We start from the raw sequence: 25,399 nt of genomic DNA, 5'->3' as shown, positions 1-25,399 counted from the left end.
CCTTTAACAATGGCTCCAAAAATTTCTCATACCCAAATTTCCTCACATCTATACTTCTTCCTAATGCTGCCAACTGGATAGAAGTAAGACCTGCCCTAAACCGTGCTGGTAAATTTAAAACAATCCAATAAACTCCAACTATTTTGTGGATCTTCCTTGACGTACCCAATTGATTGCAAACTTCGAACTCATCGACGTAAAGGGCTAAACTGATGTCTTTTTCTTTGTCAGTGGAAGTATTACTCTGTTTAAAGTAAGAGCTATCCTGAAATGACCTGTAAACACCTGCTAAATGTTCTTGACTGAAAACCAAAGCACTGACAAAATCAGGACGCTTCAATAGGTTCTGAAGCACTGATGTCAGAGGTGTGCAGACAAATGTATTTTTGCAATTTTGCTTGTCAAGATATTCTACTGGCTCGATAAAAGTAAAATTATTCTTGAAATACAAGTTCCTTCTGTAGTCTGTAGATAGAGAGCCCTTTGCTGATGTTGCAATTAGTAATGGATTAGAATAATATACAGAATCCACTATCTCTTGAACAAGCCCATTTTCAGCTGAAACGTTGTGCTTTTGAAGGACCTCTGCTACAGACTGAAAACAATGCAATTTTGATGACTTTAGTATATCACAAATTGCCTCAACTATTTGTTGAACTGCACTTCGAGAGACATGTAGGGGTCACGACTGAACTAGGACTTGAACCCAAACGCACGACTCAGGAGACAAGGCTCAATGACACAATTTATTAAAGACAAAGTGAAAACAGAAAATCACTCTACCGAGGAAAAATCTCAAAATGCACAAACTAGGGAATCGCTCACAAAGAGGAAAAACAAGAACAAAAAAACTCTCAAACGAGGAAAGCGACTCAGGCTATGGCAAAGGCAAGACAAAGTATCAAAATAACTAGAGGCGAGACAAAGTATCAAAATAACTAAAGACAAGACAATGGCAAATGCTAAACAAAGTATCAACGAGACCTGAAAGAACATGAAGCTTGCCATGGGACCTGGCGTGGTTCTCTGACTTGACAAGACGAACTGGCACAGGACAAAGGGAGACAAAGACTATATATACATACGCACACACAAGGTAATGGGAAACAGGTGGAGATAATCAGGGTGGGGCAGACAATCAGAGACACACGAGGGAAGGGCAAGTTACCTGAAACGAGAGGAGAGAGGGATGTCAAAATAAAAGCCAGGAGACAACATAGACACAAGACAAAAACTAAACAAAACTTAACATAATTTCCTGGACATGACAGTAAGACAGTTTGCATAGACAGAAAAAGGTTTGCAATCTTATGTTCTATTGATTCATAAGGTACAGAATCCAAATAATTAGTTACATCTTCCCCTGTACCACTACTAGAATTATCCTGTATAGATGTTGAGGCTTCACTGGTCACTTCAGTGATGCCAGTTGATTTACCTGCACTACACTTAACCACACTTCTTAAGTCACTGATTGTGCATCTTTTGTGCTTTCTGCTTTTATGTGGGCTGAAGCCTGAGTAACTATTTGTTTTAAATTCACAATTCAAAAAAAGGACACTGAACTGTTTCCTGAACCTTAAGATGATTTCCAAGATGTTTTGTAATATCTCTTTCTGAGCACAATTCTTGGAAATCACAAAGCTCACATTTAAAAGTTACACTGTGATGATGACTGATGAACAGGTTCACCTTTGCTGTGAAATCTAGACAGATGTGATTTCAGAGCTCCTCGGGTTTTGAAGACACAAACACAGGTGGGATGGACACAGGGCCAATGATGAGGTCTTCTGTGGTACAGCTCATAGTGTCTGATTAGACTTTCCTGGTTTGCAGTAAAACTGCAGAACTTGCATTGCATGTGGTCTTAATTTTTCAACCTAAAAAAATAAAAAATACAGTCAACAACACTTTATAAAGAAATTACACCCTATTGTTCAGAAGAAATTCTTGATTTACATATATGTTAGACTTGTTCCACATTAGTGTCAAATATTAACTACAGTCCGACATATATTGTTGTGTAATAACAATAGGCAATGGGGAGAAATAATCATAGCTGTGATTTAGTGTAAATTCCTAAGCCAGGACTTTGCTGGAATTTATTAATACCCAAATCTCAAACATTCTTACACATAAATTCAGCTATTAACACCTCAAACAACATTAAAGATAATACCAATTCCAACAGCATGAAGAAGGTGCAAAAGCATAAATCACAAATGTATAAATGCATGCAAAATTCACAAAACACACGTGGCGAGCTACACTTGGCTAGCAACCGAGAGTTCTGCTCGGACATGCGCGCTCATTTTTTGTTCAACAAAACTAGCATTTAGCTCGCTCAAAATACAACACAAACCCATCTCTTATACTCTAAACATGTTAGCACTGTATTGCCACTATATTACTCTTGTCAAAACACAACAAACCTGGAAACGGGGGGAAATAATCACAAGCGGGATTTAGTGTAGGTTGCTGGAATGAGGAAAAACGCTGTGATTCTCGCTCAGAGTGGGAGGAGACAGAAGCAATCGATCTCAGACTAACCGATTGAGGCGCAATGGAAGATTACCAATCCTTTAATCACGGCATAACATAAACAGCAACGATTTAGATAAACTACATGAAATCAACCATTAATTTTTAAACTCTTTTTTAACACACATTTTTTACTACTTTTAACTCTGTATTGTAATTTTAACATACTTAGAAAGTTTCATTAACCTTTTTTTTTTTTAATTGAACTTCGAGTACGACAAAATCGGTGCAGACCACTGCATAGATTAAAATAAAGCGTTTTTGCTCAGTTACATGCGCAAGGAAAAAACGCTACTGAGACGCAAATCTTGAGGGCGCAGGCCGGTAACTTAGCTAGTTTAACTAGCATTGTTAATTTAGCTACTAGCCAAGTAACCAAGTAGTGAATTTACTTTAGTATATTTGGCAAAGCAGTAAACGCTTATCATCAAGTCACTCGCTATTATTTAATATAACGCATGTCGATTTGCACGCACAATACTTACTTTCACAAGCTTGGTCGAAGGTCTTCCTTTGAAATAAGTCCTCTCTCCGTCGTAGCTGAGCCGTCAGTTTAGAGAAAGGAAGCAGGAGGACTTGCCCTTGCTGTTCATTCTGGGAAACCCTTTGTTTTGTTTTGTTTTTTCAAACTTTGTTGTACCAACAACAAATTACAATTTCAGCTTATTCACAATTATTCACACAATGAGGTGCGCTTGATTGGCCTGATGTGTATTTTCAAGTTAAGAATAACTATTTTAATTTTCATGTTCAAACAAATCAGAATACCAGCTCTGCTGAACAGATAGTCGTTTTCTTTTTTACAGTGTACTATTCTTATAATTGTTGTGATTATTATTTAATCCTTATTTGTTTTATTTTATATATGTATCTTGCCAAGTTCTGTACATCACCCCATTTTTCCTCCGTCTGTCCAAGTGTATGTTATCCCCTTTTCTATCATTGTTGTACCTGTAAAGTCACTATTGTTTTGTTTTTGCACCAATAACAAAAAATAAAATGAAAACTAAATAAATAAACAAACATAAAAAAGTGGTCAACACACTTTAATAATCCACGGAAAGCTGCAACATGCTAATCTTCTACAGTTTCTTTGTTATATCTCCAGTAATCATGTATGTGTTGGTCTCAAGGTGGCCACTGCACTGAGAGGATGTGCTGCTTCAATGGGTACTTTACAGCCAAATCAAGTAATTCGATTCGATACGATACGATACGATATACTTTATTGTCCCCATGGGGAAATTTGTTTTGGACTCGTATGCTGTGCACAACATGCCTCCACAGTGTGATAAAACAAACAACATAATGATTTGCACATAGTCAACATTGCACATTACAAGATATTGCACATACAAATACATAACACATATTGCACATTGCACATATTGCACATACCCTGTGGTAAAAACCCATGGAAATATTGCACAATCCCTGCAGCCTCAAACAGCACTAAAAGCTTAATGGAGGTAGGAACAAATTAATTTTTAAATCGGATAAGTTTACAGTGGGGAACTCTGTATCGTCTGCCAGAGGGCGATTCAGTGCAAATGGGACATTACACAGGCTTTGAAATGATAGTTATAGTGTATGGCCTGAATGACGATATACAGCCTAAATATAATCATCATCATCATCATCATCATCATCATCTTTATTTGTATAGCACCTTTCATAAAGGAATTGTAGCTCAAAGTGCTTCACAAGAGAGAATGCACCAAGAGAGTGCTTTACATAAAAACAGATAAAAAATGTAAAATAAGATTGAGATAAGAGTAAAGACAATGCATAAAACCACACAATAAAATATTATATAAAATCTCTAAGATTCAGTGTCCTAAACCCCCACAGCAAGACCCACCTCACCACAGAATCATTTTGAGTGGATTGAAGGTGTCCTCCAGCTACATGAGGCTGGGGACAAAGGCTCACCAAAGTGACTGGAACTTTGCGGTGCTCCACAATGCCTTTCTGTATGGGTTGGCTGAATACATGAAGGATGGGTTGGTCTCCCACGAGCTGCTGTCATCGTAGGATGGAGTGATTGAACTAACCACCAGAGTGGATCTTCATGCTCCAACAGGAGTGACATTGTGGTGCAGCTGTCCGCCAGCCATCTGTCTGGTCCCAGGAGGCTCCTGTTTCCTATACTTGCTCAACAAACCTGACGCCTCCACAAGAGGGACCTGTACCCGTGCAGTTCAGCCACACCAGACTCACTTCTGAGGAGAGACAGTGGCGCCACCAGGCCAACCTCTGCCTGTACCGTGGCCAGGCCAGCCACTTCATCTCCCACTGCCCAGCAAAAGGCAGGGCTCACCAGTAGTCGGGAAGGTACTGGTGAGCCACACCTCCACACCATCCTCCTCGTCCCTCCTTCTGTTCCAAACTAAAGTCCTCCTCCTGGAGGGCGCTCGCACTATGTTCATTGACTCTGGGGCCAATTCCAGACCCATTTGGACCAGTGCACTCGATGTGTATCTACAAGGAGCTGTTAGTCATCAGACCTCGCCAGTTCATGTCCTGTTGTCCGGTAATCATCTTGAGACCATCCAGTTTCACATCCTGAAGTCACCACGCCAGTCATCCTGGTTTTCAGTAAAGCTAAGGCTACCTGCCTGCCTCATCATCATCAACATTAATCTGCAGCCTGGCAAGTTCCCACCCAAGGGATGCCTGTACCCTTTGCTCCCTAGAGAAGCAATGGACACATATATTAATGACTTGTTTGCTGCCGGTATCATTCATCTTCACCCACTGGGGCGAGGTTCTTCCTCTTTGGGAAAAAGGATGGGAATCTGAGACCCTGCATTGATTAGATGGGTCTGAACAAGATCGCTGTAAAGAATTGCTACCCCCTTCCGCTGATCTCTTCCACCTTTGAGCTCCTCCAGACCAGTCCACCAGAACCCTCTACGAGGAGACGCTGGAGAACCATCGTTGCACCCCACCTGACACCTCGGACGAAGAGGAGCCGCTTTGGAGGAGGATGGGTTCAGTTATGATGAGGATGGGTGCTGCTGGTGGAATCTGGCGATGAGGTTGGAATCGAGGATGTGGTGAGCGGGAACCCAAGATCTCTCCCCCGGCCCATATCCCTCCCAGTCGATCACATACTGAAGGCTCTCTTGGGCTGGTTGAAGTTGAAGTTGGACTATGCACTGTGGTGCTGTATAAGGTGCTGATCCTGATGCTAGGAGCAGGTAGGGAGCTATCCTGCATGCCCACTCCCTCTCTCCCAACCCACACCAGTGGGAAGGTCCCCACCTGTGGGATCTTCCGATAACTTACCTTTTCTAAGCACGGACTTCATGTTAGTGTTATTCTGGTTAAGTCATGGAATTGCCATTCATGTGTGAGACTGCATCTACAGAGACAGTAATTTTATCATTGTAACACAGACTTTATTCAAACTTGAAAGAAACAAAATAAAACTCACCCAAACCATCTTGGTTCATCCTTACACTGTTCCAACAATCACCTCCAGCTATGGTTTGGTTGAAAACCATAGCTGTGCTAAGACACACCAACTGAGAGATGGCCTCGGACCAGAGTGCATCACACAGTGTGTGTGTAAGCAAGGTCACCAATAGACCAACATGTGTAACCGGTCAATAGTATTCTCAGTGGTCATCAGATTAATGGTTAATCACTGACATCCCTAATTGAAGTATATTGTTTCGAGATGTCATTTTTGAAATAAGGAAACTACCACAGTCTGATTTCTATTTTTTTTTTTTATGTTCTCACATGCAGGCGTTCCAGTTTAGTCATCACCACCAAAATCTTCTGGGGCGGAAAGTATGTATACAATATTTCTCTCTCTCTCTCTCTCTCTCTCTCTCTCTCTCTCTCTCTCTCTCTATGTCTTCTTTCTCTCTTTCTATGATTGCAGTGATTGAAATAGACCAGCCATTGGATAATTAAGCCTGGTTTACGCTTCTGCGTCGCGTCGATGCCGTACCTACGCCGTCGACGCAGACCCCTACGCGGACCCTACGCCGTAGCCTGACACGCACCTCCAAAAAATCCTGACTACGCGTCACGTTGAGGACTGTGATTGGTCTGTTCAGAACATAATTTTCGGTTCAGTCGCAGCCCTATGGTCGCAGCTCAACAACACCGCCATTTTCAAAGTTTCTGTGGTGAGAGCTACAAGAAAAAATTGACCAAGCCGAAGAAAGAATTATCAAGGAGGTACGCAAGTACGACCACCACTACAACTCCTCTTCGTGGCAGCAAGAGCCCCCCGAAACCATACAAAGACACAGTCACACCCCCCTAGCGGCTTGGCGGTGAATTGCGGAGCAACGCGTTCCCTCAACGCAGAACTATGAATGCTCAGTGACGGCGTAGGGTGTACACCGTAGGTACGGCGTCGCCGCGACGCAGAAGCGTAAACCAGGCTTTAGAGGGAGGCACTTAAGTGAAGGTAATATAACATGTAATAATGTGCAATACATTATAGCCCATTTTATTATTCTCCAATAAAAGTCAAAGGGGAACCTGTTATTATTGAAATAACATCATATGGAAACTTCTCTCAGACACATTGCCACCAAGTTGAAAGGACATGTGCATCATTACATTAGCAGAGATCAGAGAGACACAGAGAGATGGGGCCTTAAAATAAAAGCCGATGATAAATATATGGCCCTCTTCAAGAGCTGGGATTTTTTTAGGAGGTAAATTCTGAATTTTATTTAGAAATGTAGGAACTTACATTCTGATCAAAGGTACATATATACACTAGGCTATATTGCAAAAAATTTGGAGATTGACATAACACTGAGTTCTGTAGTGCTCAACTCAAAAGGCAGTGACTGACAACAAACACACATGGTGCATGGTGGCTCTGATTCATTAGCTATCTAGTAGGATAACAATTACATAATATTTATATATGTATGAATTTGAGACCATGAACTGGGAAGTGCTGTCTTATATACTGCCATATATACTACATCAGAGGATAAATTAATTTCTGTGTGGGCAATGATTTTTCAGCCTGTAAGTTTCCCAGTCAATAGGTTCTAGATCACCAGGACATCAAGGCCCTGCTGGGGAATGGGGAAGAACTCTAACTTACTCAGAGAGCGCTTGGGAGCAACGTCAAGGAGGGCAAGGACATCTGCATGAGAAAGGCAGAGGCTAGACTGCAGCAGAAGAATACAGGGGGAGTGTAGAGACAAACACTGGCTATAATCAATCAAACAGATAGGGGTGAGGGAGTGGGGTGGTAGCTCTGGCTGATTTTACAATCTGAACCTGTTTTTGAACAGATTCGACAACCCCTACATTTTTTTGCTCACTGTGCAACTACACTCCACTCATATCCGAGCCCCCCCCTTTGATTTCTCCAGTGTTTTTAAGACCAGACACCCTCTGCTGTTGGGAGACAAGATTAGGCGATGTAGGGGAACACTCCACTTGTGTCCTGGGTGTGGAGTGGATGATGTTGTCATTGCTACAAGACATTGCCCTCTAATAGCTATCACTTTTGAGTTTATCCCTGTGCATATGTGCAGTCGTGAAGAATTTCTTTGCCCCAACTGTGTCCTGCCTCCCTCGGTACCCAATATGTAACACCATTCGTTGTCTCTGTGCTGCACTCTGATGATGACAAGAAAGTTGAATCTAATCTAATCTAAAAAAAAAAAAATATAGTGACTTCACTGTCACCAGTCTGTTGAGTGTGATGTGACAGCAGAGTTTAGAACATCCAGCAGCCTGGCTGGGAAAACGATGAAACAATGGAGTTCAGCAAAAAAGCAAACCCTTTCTGTAGAGCAGGTGAACTATTACAGACTTTTTGGCTACCAGGGGACTGGACATTGCACAACTACATTGTACTATGGCAGCACTCCAGGGCATCTTTGGCAAAAATGTAGGTACATAACATCAGCAAGTAAGCAAGCACAGCACAGCATACTCACCTGGAGATAACAATGATGAATCTGATTCTGACTCAGGACCATTAGGTTAATAAGATGCTGCACGTTGTTCTATTTCTCTGCATTACAATCTGCCAGGCCATAATCCTGGATGCAGCCACTAGAGACAGGAAAGCCTTCATAGCTTTCCCCATGTCAGTTGCTAGCTCTGTGGAAAAACCCTTGGATTTAACAGCTGCAGCAGCTTGTGCTTGCCCAAGAAGGTTGCCTTGGGCAGAAGTATAGCAGCTAGGCTTTGCTCTAGCCAAAGAGACAGAGGGAAAAACGTTTCCCATGTCTGTACAGACTCTGCAGAAAGACTCATACTTTTTTTCCAGACTTGGAAAATGCAGCCTCCCTGAAGAGCTGAAGCTCCGTAAACCAAAGCACAGTGTGGGACATCTGGCCAGTGGTTCCTGGTTGTAAATGTCCCCACTTAAGAGAGCAAATGCAGCATTGCAATGCCCCTCAGACTGACCACCTTCCTGGCGATGCCTGCCAAGTCCTGGAAAAGTCCCCCACATCCTGCATTCCTGTGTTTTTCAAACCCAGCAACCCAGAAACTGATCCACCTGAAAGACCACACACCCAAGCAAAAGAAAGGAAGTCTAGTGTATTCAGTCCAATGCAGTGAGAAATGCACAGACCTGCAGTGCAACAAATTTATTAGACCACCACCCAAAGTAAGGTTTATGCCACAGCTGCCCTAAATTAACAGCATTGGTAATTACCAAAATCATTTTTTTATGTTTCTGTAATGGTTAATACTCCAATATGTAGAAGCTCTTTAACTGAAATGATATTTTTAATGCTAAAATATAATTATTATTGTTATCCATGAATTTTCAAATTTACTGATTTACAAAAAAAATTTGAAAAAATAGTAAAGCACATTATTATTTCTTGATTAATATGTCAAATGATAATTATTTACTTGCATTCCTGAACAGAAAAATTAGTTTTAGTGGTTGAATGTTATGCTTGATTAATTTCTGACTTCTCAGAGAAGCCCAGTGAGCCAGCTCAAATTTGGTATAAAAAGGTGAATTCAGGTTGAAACTCCTCATTCCTGTTCAAAATGGTAAAACGTAGAGAGCTCACTGAAAATGAAAGAGTCCGCATTAAAGCACTTCATGATGCTGGATGGTCTCTGAGACAAATAGGGAAAGACATAAAGTGTTCTCACAGTGTGGTCAAGTATGCTTTGGAGTCAGTTGCCGAGACCAGTACTTACAAAATGCACCAAGGAAAAGGCAGGAAACGAAAGTTAACTGAAGCAGATGTCAGACACCTAAAGATTTTAAGAACAAGAGACAGAAGGAAGGCCACAGCTGATCTTCAGGCTGAGATGAATGCTTCTAGATCAGAGTCTGACAGTCTCCAGAATGACCATAAGCAGATGACTGACGGAACAAGGCTTAAAGGGAAGAATAGCTGCCAAGAAGCCATTATTGAGGCCTGCAAATATCCAGAAATGCCTCAGATTTGCCAGGGAGCACAAACACTGGACTGTTGATGACTGGAAGAAGGTACTCTGGACGGACGAGTCCAAGTTTCAACTCATCAGTAAGCATCGTTGTGTTTATGTCAGCAGAAAAGCTGGAGAACGTTTTGATGCCAGATGCATTGCACCCTCAGTGAAACACGGTGGAGATTCCATTATGGTATGGGTTCCATTTGTGGAAACTCCGTGGGCAAATTTGTGAAAATCGACGGTACCATGAACAAGACCGTCTACCACAACATCTTAGTGCATCATGGAATCCCTTCTGGACTGAATCTGATTGGGTATGGGTTCATACACCAACAAGACAATGACCTCAAGCATATTTCAAAGCTGCGCAGAGACTATTTGACCAAGAAAAAGGAATCTGGAGAACTGGAACTGATGGACTGGCCAAGTCAAAGTCTGGATTTTAATACTATTGAACAAATTTGGGATTTAGTAGATTCAAAAATTGATCGCACAAAAGTTTCATCTAAAGCAACTCTGTGGGAACAGCTAGAAACTATTTGGAACTCAATAACAAAAGAGACTGTCGAAAAGTACATAAAAACAATGCCAGCAAGAATGCAAGCTGTTATCAATGTTATGATTCAGGAGAATCAATAATATAGCTGGACCAGTGAAGTGGATAGTCAGTAGGGGACAAGGAGCTGTTAAACAAAACGGTTTATTATAGACCAAAATACAAGAACACAAAATCAGCCCAATAAAACAAAGGTTACTACACCGTGGCGAGCGGGTAGGAAGAAAAGCCTAAACTAAGATATAACAAAAGACTCAGGAAACTCAAACTCAGACTATCACTATCAAAACCTTGGAATAACAATAAACACAAAATCATCCCAATAAAACAAAATACCACTACACCGTGGTGAGCGGGTAGGAAGACAAAACCTGCACAAGACCATGTCAAGAACCAAACAGAAAAAAAAAAACCAAACTCAGATAACCAGGACTAGACCGGGACTAAACAAAGCGAACAAGGCAACGAAGAGCAAGTAGACTATGGCACAAGGACAAGAGAAAAATGGCTGGAGAATCTCAGCAAAACTGCTTTGACAATCTGGCAGCGTTGATTGATTGCTTGCTTAAGAGTGAGCGAAAGAGTGATTGCTTGCTTAAGAGTGAGCAAAATCAGTGGAGATCTGCCTCAGGTGCATTGGAGACTAGCAGCACCGCCAGGCCACACCTCCACTGCAGGCAAGGAAAAAGAGAGAGAGAGAGAGAGAGAGAGAGAGAGAGAGAGAGAGAGAGAGAGAGAGAGAGCCAAAACAAATCAAATACACTCAGAAACACATAATTATAATTCAGACTATAACAATCAAGGCCAAAGGAGACCATACAAAATATTAAGTTTATTGGTTATTATGTATGAGAAAGGACTATTTAGTCGTTTCAGTTTGTTTTTTGCCAAATAAATAACAATAACATTTTTAGTTTTAAACAAGTTTTTGAAAGATTTCTAAAATATTTATGTTTTCTCATTTTTATGACAGGGGAAACTAAATGATCTCTGAGTAAATGCATGACTCAACACAATAGGACCAATTCCTTAGGTCAGGACTCAACAGTTTACCTCCACTTGAAAGGACAACAACAGACATATTGTGGACAGGGAGCACAGATGGTTTGGAAGAAAAGTGAAGGAGGCTATTTATTTTTAGTTGAGGAATAAGGTTCATGAGATGACCAGAATCTGCTATTTGGACATTATTGGTGTTTTTGCACTCAGAAATACACCGGGCCAATACTTTCAATGATTTTGTGTTCAGGAACACATTCCAGTTGTGCTATTTGGATAGAATAAGCAGAACTTTACATGAAAGTAAAGGCATCTTCCTTCTTGAGTTTTGCCTGTTTTTCTAAAAATTGTACATTGTTTTAAAAAAATTGTCTATCAGCAACGTTTGCAATCCTGCCCAGGTTGTGACCCAAACATCTAAAAATTCTATCAACATCGGTGGTGCTACTTCTGCCTGTATTGATCATATTTTCACTAACTTACATGAGTTGTTTAACAGACAGTATCAGTGGCAGTAGAGTGCAGTGATCACAATTTGCGTCTGGAGCTGAAATTGCTTTGTGTAGGTTATAAAATATTTGATGCAGCTCATTTTTGAAGAGCACTAAAGATTTATAGCGGTCTGATGAATGTGAAGAAAATTATGTAAATGTTGAAAAATATCATACCTAAATTAGTGAAGTTGGTGGACACATATGCTCCGCTTAGAAAAAGGGTAGTAGTGCAATATGGTTAGATGTTGAGTTGAGATCTTCTGATCCTCCAAAGAGTCATGGCTAAAAGCTTTTACTGCAAATTGAAAAACAAGGTTACCAAGTAAATTACTAAAAAAAAAAAAAAAAAAAAAAAAAAAAAAAAAAGGAAGAATTTTTAATAATAAAATATTATGCATTTAAAAATATGCAGCTCTGTAAATGTTAAAATTAAGGAAATGTTTGAATGATTTAATGTGTAAGCAATTCCCAAAAAATATGTGGAATGTGCAGGTCAGTTTATCACCAGGCTCTAATACCTAGTCTGATTTTGAATGCAGTACAATTTTGTCCTTCAGACAGGTGTGTGGACAGGTGTCATCGAATTTTCAAAATCTCAGAGTCCTAATGACTGTCATGGTGGATATGTCATGTTTTTTCATAGTATGGTAACATCCTGAACTTGTGGGGGATAAAGACATGTTTGGATAAGGACTAGCTCCTTAAGGTTATAATGGGGTGTCCTAAGATAGTGTTTTACAATAGTGATCTTCCTGGCAAAAAGAGTTGGTCCAAGTGCAATTTGACAGTAGTGTCTAACTCCAATCACAATTTAAGATGAGAGATAAGATAAGATATACCTTTATTAGTCCCACAGTGGAGAAATTTCAGGTATTACAGCAGCAGAGTGGATAGCAAACATAGACGGCATCAGTAAAAAGGACATTAAATATAAAACAAGCAATAAAAACACAATAAACAAGGAATAATGAAATATGAACAATAGGTACTGATATTGTAATTGGATGATAGTACTCCTGACTGGAGTATTGATATTGCACATAGGAGTAATAATACACCTGATTGAAAGATTGATATATTGCACCTTAAGTTGAAAGTCACCTGAGCTAAATATTTTCACAGTATGAGTGAACATTTTCCCTCAATTAATAGTAGGATGTCCGGCGATTAGTGAATTCAGAATTATTGACTTTGCTGCTATTAATGACAAATTCATCTTTGCCTATTTAACTGCAAGAAAAGTAAGGTATCCTGAGTTTGTCTGTCTTCCTGTCAGTACAGGGATGGACTATGATGTTAGCTATCACTTTGAGAAGCAAACTCTGGACCTCTTGTGCTCATGTCTCAGGGCTGTAACACTCTCGGTAGCCAGAGGCAGAAAGGCTTTCAGAGGCATTGTCACTGTCTGATGGGTTATGACCATGTTATTAAGTGTGTTTAGAGATGCCTGTGGGTATTGCCTGATCACTGTATTGGCTGCTCGTTCTTCTGGGCGACAATACAATTTCTGACTATGGCCTTCTTCTTCTATTGTGAAGCTGACTATTATTAAAGCTGATGTTGATGCAGTTGGTGGACATGGTGGTAACGCTCAGTGTCCCCTTGCAGCCTTTTGTCACCCCCTTCAGGGTGTTGTGAGGTGGATCTTTTGATGCATGCTCCTGGGTTCAATGTGGCAGGCTCAGTTGTGTAGCCCCTTGCTTTGAAAGTGACAACAGGGTCATCTTGTCTAAAGCATTGGGGAGTTATTTTGACACAGCATAAGTACAACTTGAGTGCATACATGTGGATGAAGCTTGTAAACTTGGAAGGCAGAGTTTTCTGGTGTATTCTTGCCCTGGAAGTATGCATGGCTGAAATGTTTGCAGTAATCTCTGGGATACTCACAACGCAAACATTTAATTTAGAGGGCTACAACCATTAATACAGTCTTGTCAGCAAAAGATAATTCTTCTATTAGGACTTGATTGAGCTCTCTGTAGTAATTTCTGATACTAGGAGGTTGAGATTGTACAAATTTATGGACAGCTTCGAGCTGGTCTTCCACACAAGTTTAACTTTCTCCTTTTGGGTTGCAAGTCAATTTGATTGTGCTCTAGGTCCTTAATTATCTATGTTGTGTGCTACAGTTATCTGCATCAAAATGTTCAATGTCCTTAAGCTTTTTAAGATTATTGACAACAGTTCCCCTAATTTGGTTCCTAAAGAATATGTAATGAGAAGAACATTTCACAGATAACAACAATTAAATCTGTCAGTGCTCTCAGGTACAAACTAGTACCTGACAAACTAGGTAATGGAAACACTGTTTGTAAACTATATAAAACATATCTTTGGTATTTCTGTACTGTTACATAAAAGGAAATATTCTGGTAGGGATCATTCTTATGATGACTGCCTTTTCCCATTCAGCCTTGCATGCTACCCATACCTTTTATCTGCTGCCAGTCTATAACCTATTTGTTTTCAAGCTCCCAACAAGAAAAAAGGGAAGGATTGGCTGTAACGCCCTCTAAATTACAGCAGAGGTCTTCAATAGATAGTGAAAAACAGGCATGACATGTTTTACATTTTTTGTCCAACTACCCAGCACTGATGCATGGAATCTTTTTAACGATCGCTCCCAGAATTACAACATCTCAGCTCCTGTGCCTTTACAACTTCTGTCTGCATGGCGCAGTCAGTATGTGTTGTTGCCATCAATTCAAATGAAAAAAAATGCACACATTGTCAATTGGTAGACCATTCAGACTCCCCCATCAATCATGTTATTTTGTCAAAATGAAAACCAGTAACCTCACTGGTAACTACATCCCACATGAAATCATCTATCTGCCTAAATATGCTATTTACATATTTATTTTCAGAAACTGTAGAATTTGCTTCAGTGCTTTTGTGCTTACATCTGTTCAGCATGAAATGGATATCGGAGGTTTGTACACATTGAGTTCTGAAATGAAAGATGCTTGTTTTTCAGGGCAGAAACGGAAAGAGGATTGTCTAGAAAACATATAATTGAAGGTAAGTAAGTTTAGCTACCATTGATAATAACTATAAAGCTAGCATTTTGTCATGACAACTAAAGTACATTTATTTGTTTGAAAAAGAGCACATCCAAATTGTTTATAGCATCATATGTCACCACAGAACATCAGCATGTTTTATGTGATAATACAATATATGTAATTATCTTTATGAAACAGGTCTAAGGGCATCGCTAGAGAGACTTCAGCTGGAGTACATAGATGTGGTTTTTGCAAATCGACCAGATCCTAACACACCTATAGAAGGTGGGTATGCTTATCCACCACAAGATCAGAGTCTTGTTCCTTTGCTTTCAATAGTAGGTAAATTATACTGAGGCTTATTATCTCAAATTTGGCCTGGTCCAACAAGTCTTAAGAATGTTGACAGTCCATTACATTATAAAATTGTGTAAGACATGAAAACATGTTTGGATTTCCAAATACACTATAATAATAACAATAATAATGATAAACAATTTTATTGTGTTTTACAACAAAGAAATCACCACCAAACAAGTGCTTCATGTAGAAAAGACAGAATGGAAATAAAGACAGGGATGAAAATCTGAATTTATTTAAGTAAACTAAGGTGGAGAATAAAACCCACTTGATAATGACAGTAAAAGTCAGAGAGAAGAAGGATGAAAAGAAATACAATGCATAACATGAGATAGAAAGAAAACCACAGCATAATAGTAATAAATTATAGGTAAAAATAAATTACGTGGAATGCATAAGATCAAGTAAAATACAACAATTACAGCAACAATTACAGAGTACAGCAATGCATAAGCACAAGTTTCAGACATGTGTCAGGATGTCATTGCCAGCCAAGGCCAAAAGTAAAGAAGCAAGTTTTTAGCTTTCCTTATATTTAGTAAGCTGGCTTCCCTAATATGTATAGGTATTGTGTTCTAGAGCTTTGGGGCTTAATTGACAAAGGCTGCATCCCAATATTCTTTCAGCTGTTGCTGAGCACCTCCAGTAGACCAGCAGCAGATGATCACAGTGTTCTTAGAGGCAAATAATAAACAAGGGATTCAGCAATATATTCCATTAAGGGCTTTGTATACAAGGAGGAAGATCTTAAAATCAACTGTGAATGTTACAGGAAGCCAGTGCAGAGCTGCTAAAACATGGACTAATGTGCTCTCTCCTCTTGGTTTTGGTTAATAGCCGAGCTGCAGAGTTTTAAATAAGCTGAATTCTCTCAGTGTTTTTGCTATCTTGCTGGTGTAAAAACACCAAGGTTTATAACCTCAGATTTAACTGAGGGAGTTAATTTCCCCAGATTATTAAACAGCATTTCTCTTTATGTTTTAGGGCCGCCTAGTAGGATTTCAGTTTTGTCCTTTAACTTTAAGATATTATTGCTCATCCATTTATTCATTGTCAAAATATAGTTAGTAATGGAGTCCATAGCTGCAGCATGATTTGGTTCAGCAGAGATGTAACATATTCACATAACTATGGAAACATACATTGTGCTCTCTAAAGACATCGTCAAATGGCAACAGATATAGTGAGAAGCTGTCTTGGTAATGGACCGAGGCAGTTCCCTTGTGAATGCCCAAACCAGATGTTGTTAGGCTTCAGCCAAAAGGATTTGTTTGGACCCAAGGATGCAGACCTGGAGACACGAATCACGTGAACGAAAATTTATTAACAATAATAAACAACAGAAAATGCACTTGTACGAGTGGATAGTAACTAAACTAAAGGCGCACTCAAAAGGAGTGGGAATGAACAAAGGCAGCTCTGACAAGATGGGTTTGAGGCAAGGCACGCGCTGAAGTGGCAGGTAGGCACTGAAACAAAGGAGCACACAATTTAGTGGCAATTCAAGACAATTGACATTAGCTGATCTCTGGAGGAGAGGAGGAAATGACTGACTGTTTGACTCTCTGGGTGCGTTCGAGGGCTCTGATGGCAGCCTGCCAAAACTCCTTTATCCTTTTGATGTGGTCAGCCACAGCGGGGACCGCAATCTCAGCCTCCTGAGATGGAAGGAGGGGAGTTGGTAGCCCGAGGAGGCCTCAAATGGTGAGAGACCACTGACTGAGGAGGTAAGCAAGTTATGGGTGTACTACACCCAGGGAAGAAGAGAGCTCCATTCAGCAGGATTATCGGCACAGAGGCACCTTAAGGCCGTCTCTAAATCCTGATTGGCCCTCTCTGTGTGACCGTTCGACTGGGGATGGAACCTGGACGTGAGGCTGAGCTCCTAAAGCTTTGGTGAATGCCTTCCTAACCTGTGAAGAGAACTGAGGCCCACGGCCAGAAACAATGTCCAGTGGGATACCGTGCAGCCTGAACACATGGTGGATAAGTCAGCAGTTTGCTGACCAGAGGGTGGGAGTTCAGTGACGAAATCTACTGCAATGTGGGACCAGGGTCTACCCGGGATGGGTAGGGGGAGAAGGAGACCAGCTGGAGCCTTGTGTGAAGCTTTGCTACAAGCACAGGTAGCACAGGCCGCTACACACTCGCAGGCATCGGCCTCCAGCGTGGGCCACCAAAAGTGGCGTCGCAGCAGAGAGATGGTGCAGTTAGCCCCGGGATGGCAGGCAAGGCGGTGAAAATGGGTCCAGTGTAGCACCTGGGAATGAACGGTGTGGGGAACAAACAGCTTGTCTTTAGGGCCATTACCTGAGTCCGGGTGCTGTCGCTGAGCCTCTCTGATAACTGGTGGAGAACTGTTGCGACAGTTGAGTCTCTTGGCTGACTTGATGTAAGCCAAGTTCTTGTGGTCAGTCCAGACCACGAAGGGCTGCTCAGCTCCCTCCAGCCAGTGTCTCCATTCCTCCAGGGCCAGTTTGACAGCCAGCAGTTCACGGTTGTCCACATCGTAATTCTGTTCGGCAGGAGAGAGGTGGCAAGAGAAGAAGGCACAGGGATGCAGACGATTATCAGTCTTGGCATACTGAGACAGCACAGCTCCCACCCCAGTGTCCGACACATCCACCTCCACTATGAAGGGGTCTGGTTGCACTAGAATGGGGGTGGAGGTGAACAGTGTCTTGAGTTTCAGGAAAACATTGTTAGCCTCTGCTGACCAGCTAGACTTCACGGTGGAGGAAGTTAACTTGGTCAGTGGAACGGCTGTTTTGCTGTAGTCTCGGACAAACCTGCAGTAGAAGTTAGCGAATCCCAGGAAATGCTGTAGCTCCTTATGCGTCTCCGGGACCAGCCACTCCGCCACTGCCTTGATCTTTTCAGGGTCGGCCTTCAGGTTGCCCCCTTGGATGATGAATCTCTCTGATGCGGACCAGATGGTAAGCATTGCACAGGTCTAGCTTGGTGAAGATAGAGGCTTGTTCTAGAGAATCGAAAGCAGAGTTAATCAAAGGCAGAGGGTACGAATGATGATCTCGTTTAAGCCCCGGAAATCTATGCACGGTCTGAGTGTCTTGTCTTTCTTCTCCACGAAAAAAAGAAGCCAGCACCAAGAGGAGAGGAAGAGGGCCTTATGATATCAATTCAATTCAGTTCAATATTCAGGGAGAGGGCCCACACTCAGCGGCTCCCCCTGTAGGAGGAAGGGCTGAACGAAGACAAACAGCATGACACTGTGAACTCCAACCCACAATTTTAGCTTGGCCCCAGTCAATGTGTGGGCTATGCAATTGTAGCCAGGGGTGTCCTAAAACCAACGGTGAGTGTGGTACGCAAACGATGAGGAGCGATATCCCCTCGTGGTGGTTGCCTGACACAATCATCCAGATGGGAGTGGTGCGGTGAGTTGCCTTTATCATGACTTTGCCATTGAGTGCGTAAGCCTTAATCTGCTCAGCCAGCTCCTCCAGCTAACAGCCAATGTTCACTGCCATGCACTCATCTAGCGCCAGAGTCTATAAGAGCCAGAACAGAGTGCACTTCCTCTCCCATACAGAGAGAAGCAGGGGATTGAAATTTGCGAGCTTTGGGGGAGTTAAATTCACGGGAGACTGGGCTCGTCAGTACCCCCAAGTCTACTGACGAGCCGATCCTTTTGGTCGCATGGGAGAGACAGGCAGTACATGACCAGCTCGTCCACAATATAGACACTCACCCGCTCTGATCCTATGGCGCTATGACACTAGTCTCAACCTCCTCTCAAACTCTGAACGAGAGTGAGCTAATGTCGACCGTTAAGTGCATCTGCCCACATCAACACCTTGCGTCGAAGTAACCCAAACGTATAATGGACTTTCGCTTGGTCAGAGAAAAATGCACGCGGACACTGACGAAACACAATGTTACATTGTAACAGGAATCCCAGACACTTGTCGCAGGACCCGTCAAATGGTTCGGGGTTGGTGATTTGAGTTTCAGCGAGCGGCGGATCCGGTGTGTTAACCTGTGGCTGTGACTGGTGAGAAAGGAAGCCTGAGCTATATGGCGACCTGAGATGCCATATGTGACCAGCCATGAGAAAACAACAGCAACAAGTCTCCCAGGGGGCATTTTGAGTTATTTACAGATTCTGAAAGTGTAGTTTCTAAGCTTTCCAATGATGTCTAACACATGGAAATCTGAAAATATTTGAAGATGTGGCCATTTGACTGTAGGCACTCCTCAAACTACTTTAGTGAGAAATCAAGCCTGAAAGATTCTCACCTACCAGGGGAGCCAGGTAACACACTGCTGCTCATTGCATCTTATTTACATAAGGTATAAGGTATCTGTTAGCCCGCAGGACAGAAACTATTGTAGTAGTTTGAACAATGGTTATCAAATGGAAATACATCCTCTGCTGTGCTTTCTTTCGAACATCAGCTCCCTAATCAAGAAAGCACAGCAGAGGATGTACTTCCTACGGCAGCTGAAGAAATTCAGCCTGCCAAAGACAATGATGGTGCACTTCTACACAGCCATCATTGAGTCCATCCTCCACTAAAGTGCTAAGAGGCCCGGTTAGCTTACTGAATAGCTATACTGTGGTGTGAGCTTAAACTCCCATGCATCAAATTTTAACAACCCATACCTTATACTTTTAACCCTAAACCACATAACCATCCTATGAATTACATCACTTTGAAACATGAAAGACTGTCACACACAAGAATTTTATGCAAAAATATAACAATATTTATTTTAAAACCCCAACTAAAGTAATAAATGAATTAAATCATATTTAAATAATACCCGGGATGTGTTACTCAGTTTATTGGTACCATAACCGTTGGCGTGCTGTTGGAGCTCATGTGAAAACCTCTGGCGGAGAATTGTCTGTACTCACAGTCCCATGGACAGAGTAGAAAGAAGATGTAACAGTCAGTTCAAACCATTTGTCCATCGGTTAGCTGAGTGAAGAGGAGAAGCAGCCCTGGTGCCTGATCCGCGTGTGCAGGAGCAGGTTTCTCTGGCAGCAGCAAGTCCTGAGCACCTCTACTGCAGCAGCGTGTGTGGCAGTGTCCGAAGCACATGTTCTGGCAATTTTGTACTAAAAAGCACAGAGTCGTTCGTTGTCTTTCTGTGAGTTTATTCTGACGCCTGCAGACGGACTCCCTTCTTGTTGTCTCAAGTGTGAGATGACAAGAAAGAGCCCGGAGCAAGAGAAGTTGAAAGATTATATACAATATATTATCTTTGTAGACAGGATGACTTTGTTCTATCATCAGAACAATGTCAGCACAATAGGCACGTCATAATGTGTTGTACAATCAGGACACAAGGTTCACTTAATCAGTGCATAATAACATACTGTACGTGGTTACATGGTCAGCAGATTATGACATACGCACGCACCTAATCATATGATATGGTTGTTCATTTGGCTTAAAGACAGTGAATACTTATGATTAAGTACAGAGAAGATGAATAACAAGAATTCCCATTACATTCCCCCATTTGAGCGTATTACGCTCACAAATTAACATTACAAATTAACACAACAAACTAGAATTAATCATTGAAACTCACATTTTATGAAAAAAAAAAAAATAATAATCAAATAATAATAATAATAATAATTATAAAGTAAAAAATGAAGATTGAAAATTTGAAAGGAAATAAAGTAAATAAAGTCTAGATTAACAGTTAGAAATTACGACGATTTATGAAAACTGAACGCAATCAAAGAAAGCAATATTGCTAGATTAACAATTAAGAGAGTAATCAACATAAGCAATATTGCTAGATTTAAACAACAGTGTTAAAAATCATCAAGATTAGCATAGGGTGGAACCCAGTCCAGAGAGGGATCATCTTCAGACTGAATCATGAACTGTCCTACAGAGGATTTGACCTGTGAAGTGATCAAAGCTTTGATGCAAGGTATACCACAACAGATTACAATCATAAATACTGTCAGGAAAAGGAGAAAAGGTGTCAGTATTTTCAGCAATGTCACTTTCCATCCTCCGTCAGTCAGCCAAGACCACAGACTCCATTTCTCCGAGTCTTTGGTCTTTGGTCTCAGAATCTAGCCGTTGAACCTCCATAATTGGTGATGCTGATGTTGCACATGTTAATGCTCTTAGTCATGTCTGTCACAGTTCTGTTTTGCAGGGAAACCCCCAGGGTGAAGGCTAGCATGACGCCTAAGGTCTCAGAAATGTTCAGTGGTCGTGGCGTCACAGGTATTGTGTCCCCCACTCCGTGAGGAAGTTGTGTGCAGACATAGCAGCTGTCGTTTGTAATCCTTCTGGCTGTTGATAGTACTACAGTGTACCAGGAATTTTCCTCAGGCTTCAGTGGGGAGCGAGTAAACTCTGGCAGCAATTCTCTCCTCCTTCTGCAGTTGGATGCTCTGCAGCTGCTGTTTGAGTTTTTGCACCCCTGTTGTTGATTAGGCTGAGATGTGCCTTGTTGCAGGAGCAGTAGCAGGACGATGGTGGCAGTGAGCAGGAATACGCTGCGAATTCCTCTACATCCGTCACCCCTCCAGCGCCACTGTATATTCGTTGGCGTCATTGCATCAGCCGTGGCACCTCAGCTTACCCCCGTATTCAGTGTGCCTGCCTCTTCGTGAGTTTGAGAAACGTGTGGTCCTATTGTTATCCACACCCCTCTCTCCCTCGCAGACACAAGGCGGGGGAAAGCGTTGGTTCACCTACTGATGCTCCGCACGCTTGATGTTGTCTCGTCCGTCGGCTCAGGAACGCGTTTGCAGTGGCTGGCGTGTATCCAGGTGGCCCGTTCCGCGACTTTCACAGCTGTTTCCGTGGTGAGGAGGACTTGGAAAAGTCCGTTCCACCTGCGTGCTTTCCAGTTCTTTCTCCTCAGATCCTTCACTACGACCCAATCTCCTGGTTCTAGGTCGTGTAGTTTTCTCTCCGTGGCTTTCGGTAGGGCGTCCTTAGCCTGTTTGTGGATTTCAAAAAGCACAGAGGACAGGTTTGCACAATAACGTAACATTTCATCTTCGCACTGGCTGGTGTGAGGGAGCTGCCTCTTAACCGGTCCAATCCCTGTATTCATTGGCCGTGCAAAGAGGATTTCAAATGGGCTGAGGCCGTTTCTGCTTCTGACCCTAGCTCTCATGTGCATCAAAACAATCGGTAGTGCTTTTGTCCAAGTTAAACCAGTTTCATCACAGCATTTAGCCAACTTGCCTTTCAATGTACCATTCTCTCTTTCAACCGCCCCCCCGCTTGCTGGGTGATAGGCACAATGTTGCCTCATGTCAATACCAAAATACTCACCCACGCTCTTCAGGGCTGTGCTCACGAAAGGTGTACCATTGTCAGATGAGATCTTACCTGGAATTCCCCATCTGGGAATTATTTCTCTGATTAAAGCTTTTGCTACTGCTGCTGAATCCTGTTTAGAAGTGGGAAAAGCTTCCACCCACTTAGAAAACATGTCAACAAAAACCAAACAGTATTTCTTTCCCTCGCTAGGTGTTAGCTCAATGAAGTCCATTTGTAAGTGATCAAAAGGTTTTTGTGGTGGTGGATGAGCACTCTGTTGTATCTGGATGCCTCTGCCAGCATTGTTAGTAGCACAGATCACACAACTTTGACAAAATTTTTGGGAGAAGTTAGAGAAACCCTTTGTGAACCAATATCTCTGTATTTCACTCATCATACCCCCTTTTGACACATGATCTCTTCCATGTGTCAACTTAGCATAATGAGGAAACAAATATTTAGGCAAACATGGTTTGTCATTTGGTCCGTACCACACTTTGTTAGAAAAAGAGCAGCCTGCTTTTTTCCAAGCCAGCCTCTCTTCATGGCCGGCTCTGGCCTGCAGGTCCTGCAAATCAGCTGTGGGTGTCAATGGTGAGTCAACAATGGCAAGACATTGCATGTTGTTTTTAGTGTTATCTAGCTGTGCTGCTGCCTTAGCTGCAGCATCCGCTCTGGCGTTCCCCTGTGAAACAAAATCATCATTGTTTGTGTGTGCTTGGCATTTGCAGATAGCGACCTGTTTTGGAAGGAGGACAGCATCGAGAAGTGCAGCAACCATGGTGTGATGGGCAATGGGTTTGCCCGTGGAAGTTAAAAAATCCCTGTTGGCCCAAAGACGGCCAAAATCATGTACCACTCCCCATGCATATCTGCTGTCAGTATATATGTTAACTGTTTTATCAGAAGCAAGTTTGCATGCTTCTGTCAGTGCAACCAATTCTGCGGCTTGTGCAGAATAATTTGAGGGGAGTGGCTGTGCAACAATTGTGTCATGTAGTGTTGTAATAGCAAAGCCTGCTTGGTTTTTACCGGTTGTTGAGTTTCTCGAGGCTGAACCGTCCACAAACAGTTCTAGGTCAGCATTCTGTAAAGGTGTGTCCTGCAGATCAGGCCTGGGAGAACAGGTTTCATTTATGACTGCCACGCAGTCGTGCGGTTGTCCATCATCTGGTGTAGGGAGAAAAGTTGCAGGGTTAAGAACATTGCATCTTTTAACAGTGATGTTAGGCATGTCAAGCAGAATCGTGTTATATCTGAGCCACCTTGCTGTTGACAGGTGAGAAGTTTTCTGTTCAAGCAAAATCATTGAAACAGCATGTGGTACCAGTAGAGTGAGATCAGCATAGCCTACAATGTCACGTGATGCTATCACAGCTTTTTCAGCAGCTGCCACAGCTCTAAGGCATGTAGGAAGTCCTGAAGCAACTGAGTCGAGTCTTGATGAGAAGTAGGCTACAGGTCTCTGTTGTCCCCCATGGTCTTGTGTCAGTATCGAAGTCATGTACCCACCCTGTTCGTCAACAGTCTGTGTGAATGGTTTGGTGCAATCTGGAAGGCCTAATGTCGGAGGAGATTGCAATGCCAATTTCTGGTCCACAAAGGCTTTTACTGCCTCAGGTGTCCATGTGACTTTGTCTTTTGCTGTGAGGCCTTTCCCATGAGCAAGAGCGCTTAATGGTGCCTCAATTTCTGCATAGTTTGGGATCCACTGTCTGCAGTATGATGTCATTCCTAAAAAAAAACTTATAACTTGTTTCTTTGTTTCAGGCTGTGGGATGTTTTGGATTGCTTCAATTCCTTTGGGTGAGAGGGTTTTGCCCTCTGCTGTGATCACATGACCCAGAAAAGTGACTTGTTTTGAAACAAACTGAAGTTTTGACAAGCTGGCCTTGTGGCCGTTATCAGCCAGATGGTTCAGAAGAGCAAGTGTGTCTTGTTTGCAGGCTTCTTCTGTGGGGGAGCAAATCATGAGGTCATCCACATATTGCAAAAGGGCACTACCAGCTGGTAAACTGAGTGAATCTAGGTTGTCTTTTAAGGCTGCATTAAAAATGGTTGGCGATTCAGTGTAACCTTGACAGAGCCGCGAGAAAGTATACATTTTGGATTCAAATTGAAATGCAAACCAAAATTGGCTGTCTTTATCCACTGGAATACTGAAAAATGCATTTGCAAGGTCAACAACAGAGAACCACTTACTGTCGGATGGGACTTGAGAGAGGATTGTGTGTGGATTTGGTACATTTGGTGCGCGCGCATGGACTGCAGCATTTACTGCTTGCAGATCCTGTACAAATCTCCACTCATCAGGTTGCCCAGCATCTCTGACTTTCTTCACAGGAAAGATTGGTGTTCGCACAGGAGATTTTTCACATGGAATGATTACTCCTGCTTCAAGGAGGGATTCAAACACTGGTTTGATGCCCTCGACTGCATCTTTCTTCAAAGGATACTGATTTTTGCATGGTCTATACGAGGATTTTGGTGTGATCACAACCGGTTCGGCGCCTTTAATCAGTCCTACATCATATTTGTGTTTCGCCCACAAACATGATGGTACCTGTTTTAACTCAGGAATTTCTGAGACGTCTTTTATGAAAGTGTGATTGCCGAAGGATGAATCAAAAAAATCTTTTACCTTTGTTGCTGTTTGGAAATCTGTTTCTGGAATGAGCTCAACAGTCCGTACCGCAGTCACTTCAGTAGCAAACCTTTTTCGGTGCACCTTCAGATGCGGGTGGAAATCCACATCAGGAT

General features: G+C 42.1%; 1 protein-coding gene across 1 annotated transcript in view; it reads left to right on the top strand.

Annotated features, from left to right (window-relative positions):
• LOC143326776 (voltage-gated potassium channel subunit beta-2-like) overlaps nucleotides 1-25,399 on the top strand; it is a 168,111-nt gene that overhangs the window by 107,003 nt on the left and 35,709 nt on the right. Inside the window, exons 7-9 of the mRNA XM_076740655.1 lie at nucleotides 6,298-6,342; nucleotides 14,975-15,018; nucleotides 15,201-15,287. Of these exons, the coding sequence (XP_076596770.1) occupies nucleotides 6,298-6,342; nucleotides 14,975-15,018; nucleotides 15,201-15,287 (176 nt within the window). The remainder of the gene's footprint in view (nucleotides 1-6,297; nucleotides 6,343-14,974; nucleotides 15,019-15,200; nucleotides 15,288-25,399) is intronic.

This window comes from Chaetodon auriga, chromosome 10, assembly GCF_051107435.1.
Source record: "Chaetodon auriga isolate fChaAug3 chromosome 10, fChaAug3.hap1, whole genome shotgun sequence".
In the NCBI taxonomy this organism is placed as follows: domain Eukaryota; kingdom Metazoa; phylum Chordata; class Actinopteri; order Chaetodontiformes; family Chaetodontidae; genus Chaetodon; species Chaetodon auriga.
This window is presented reverse-complemented; position numbering and strand designations above follow the sequence as displayed.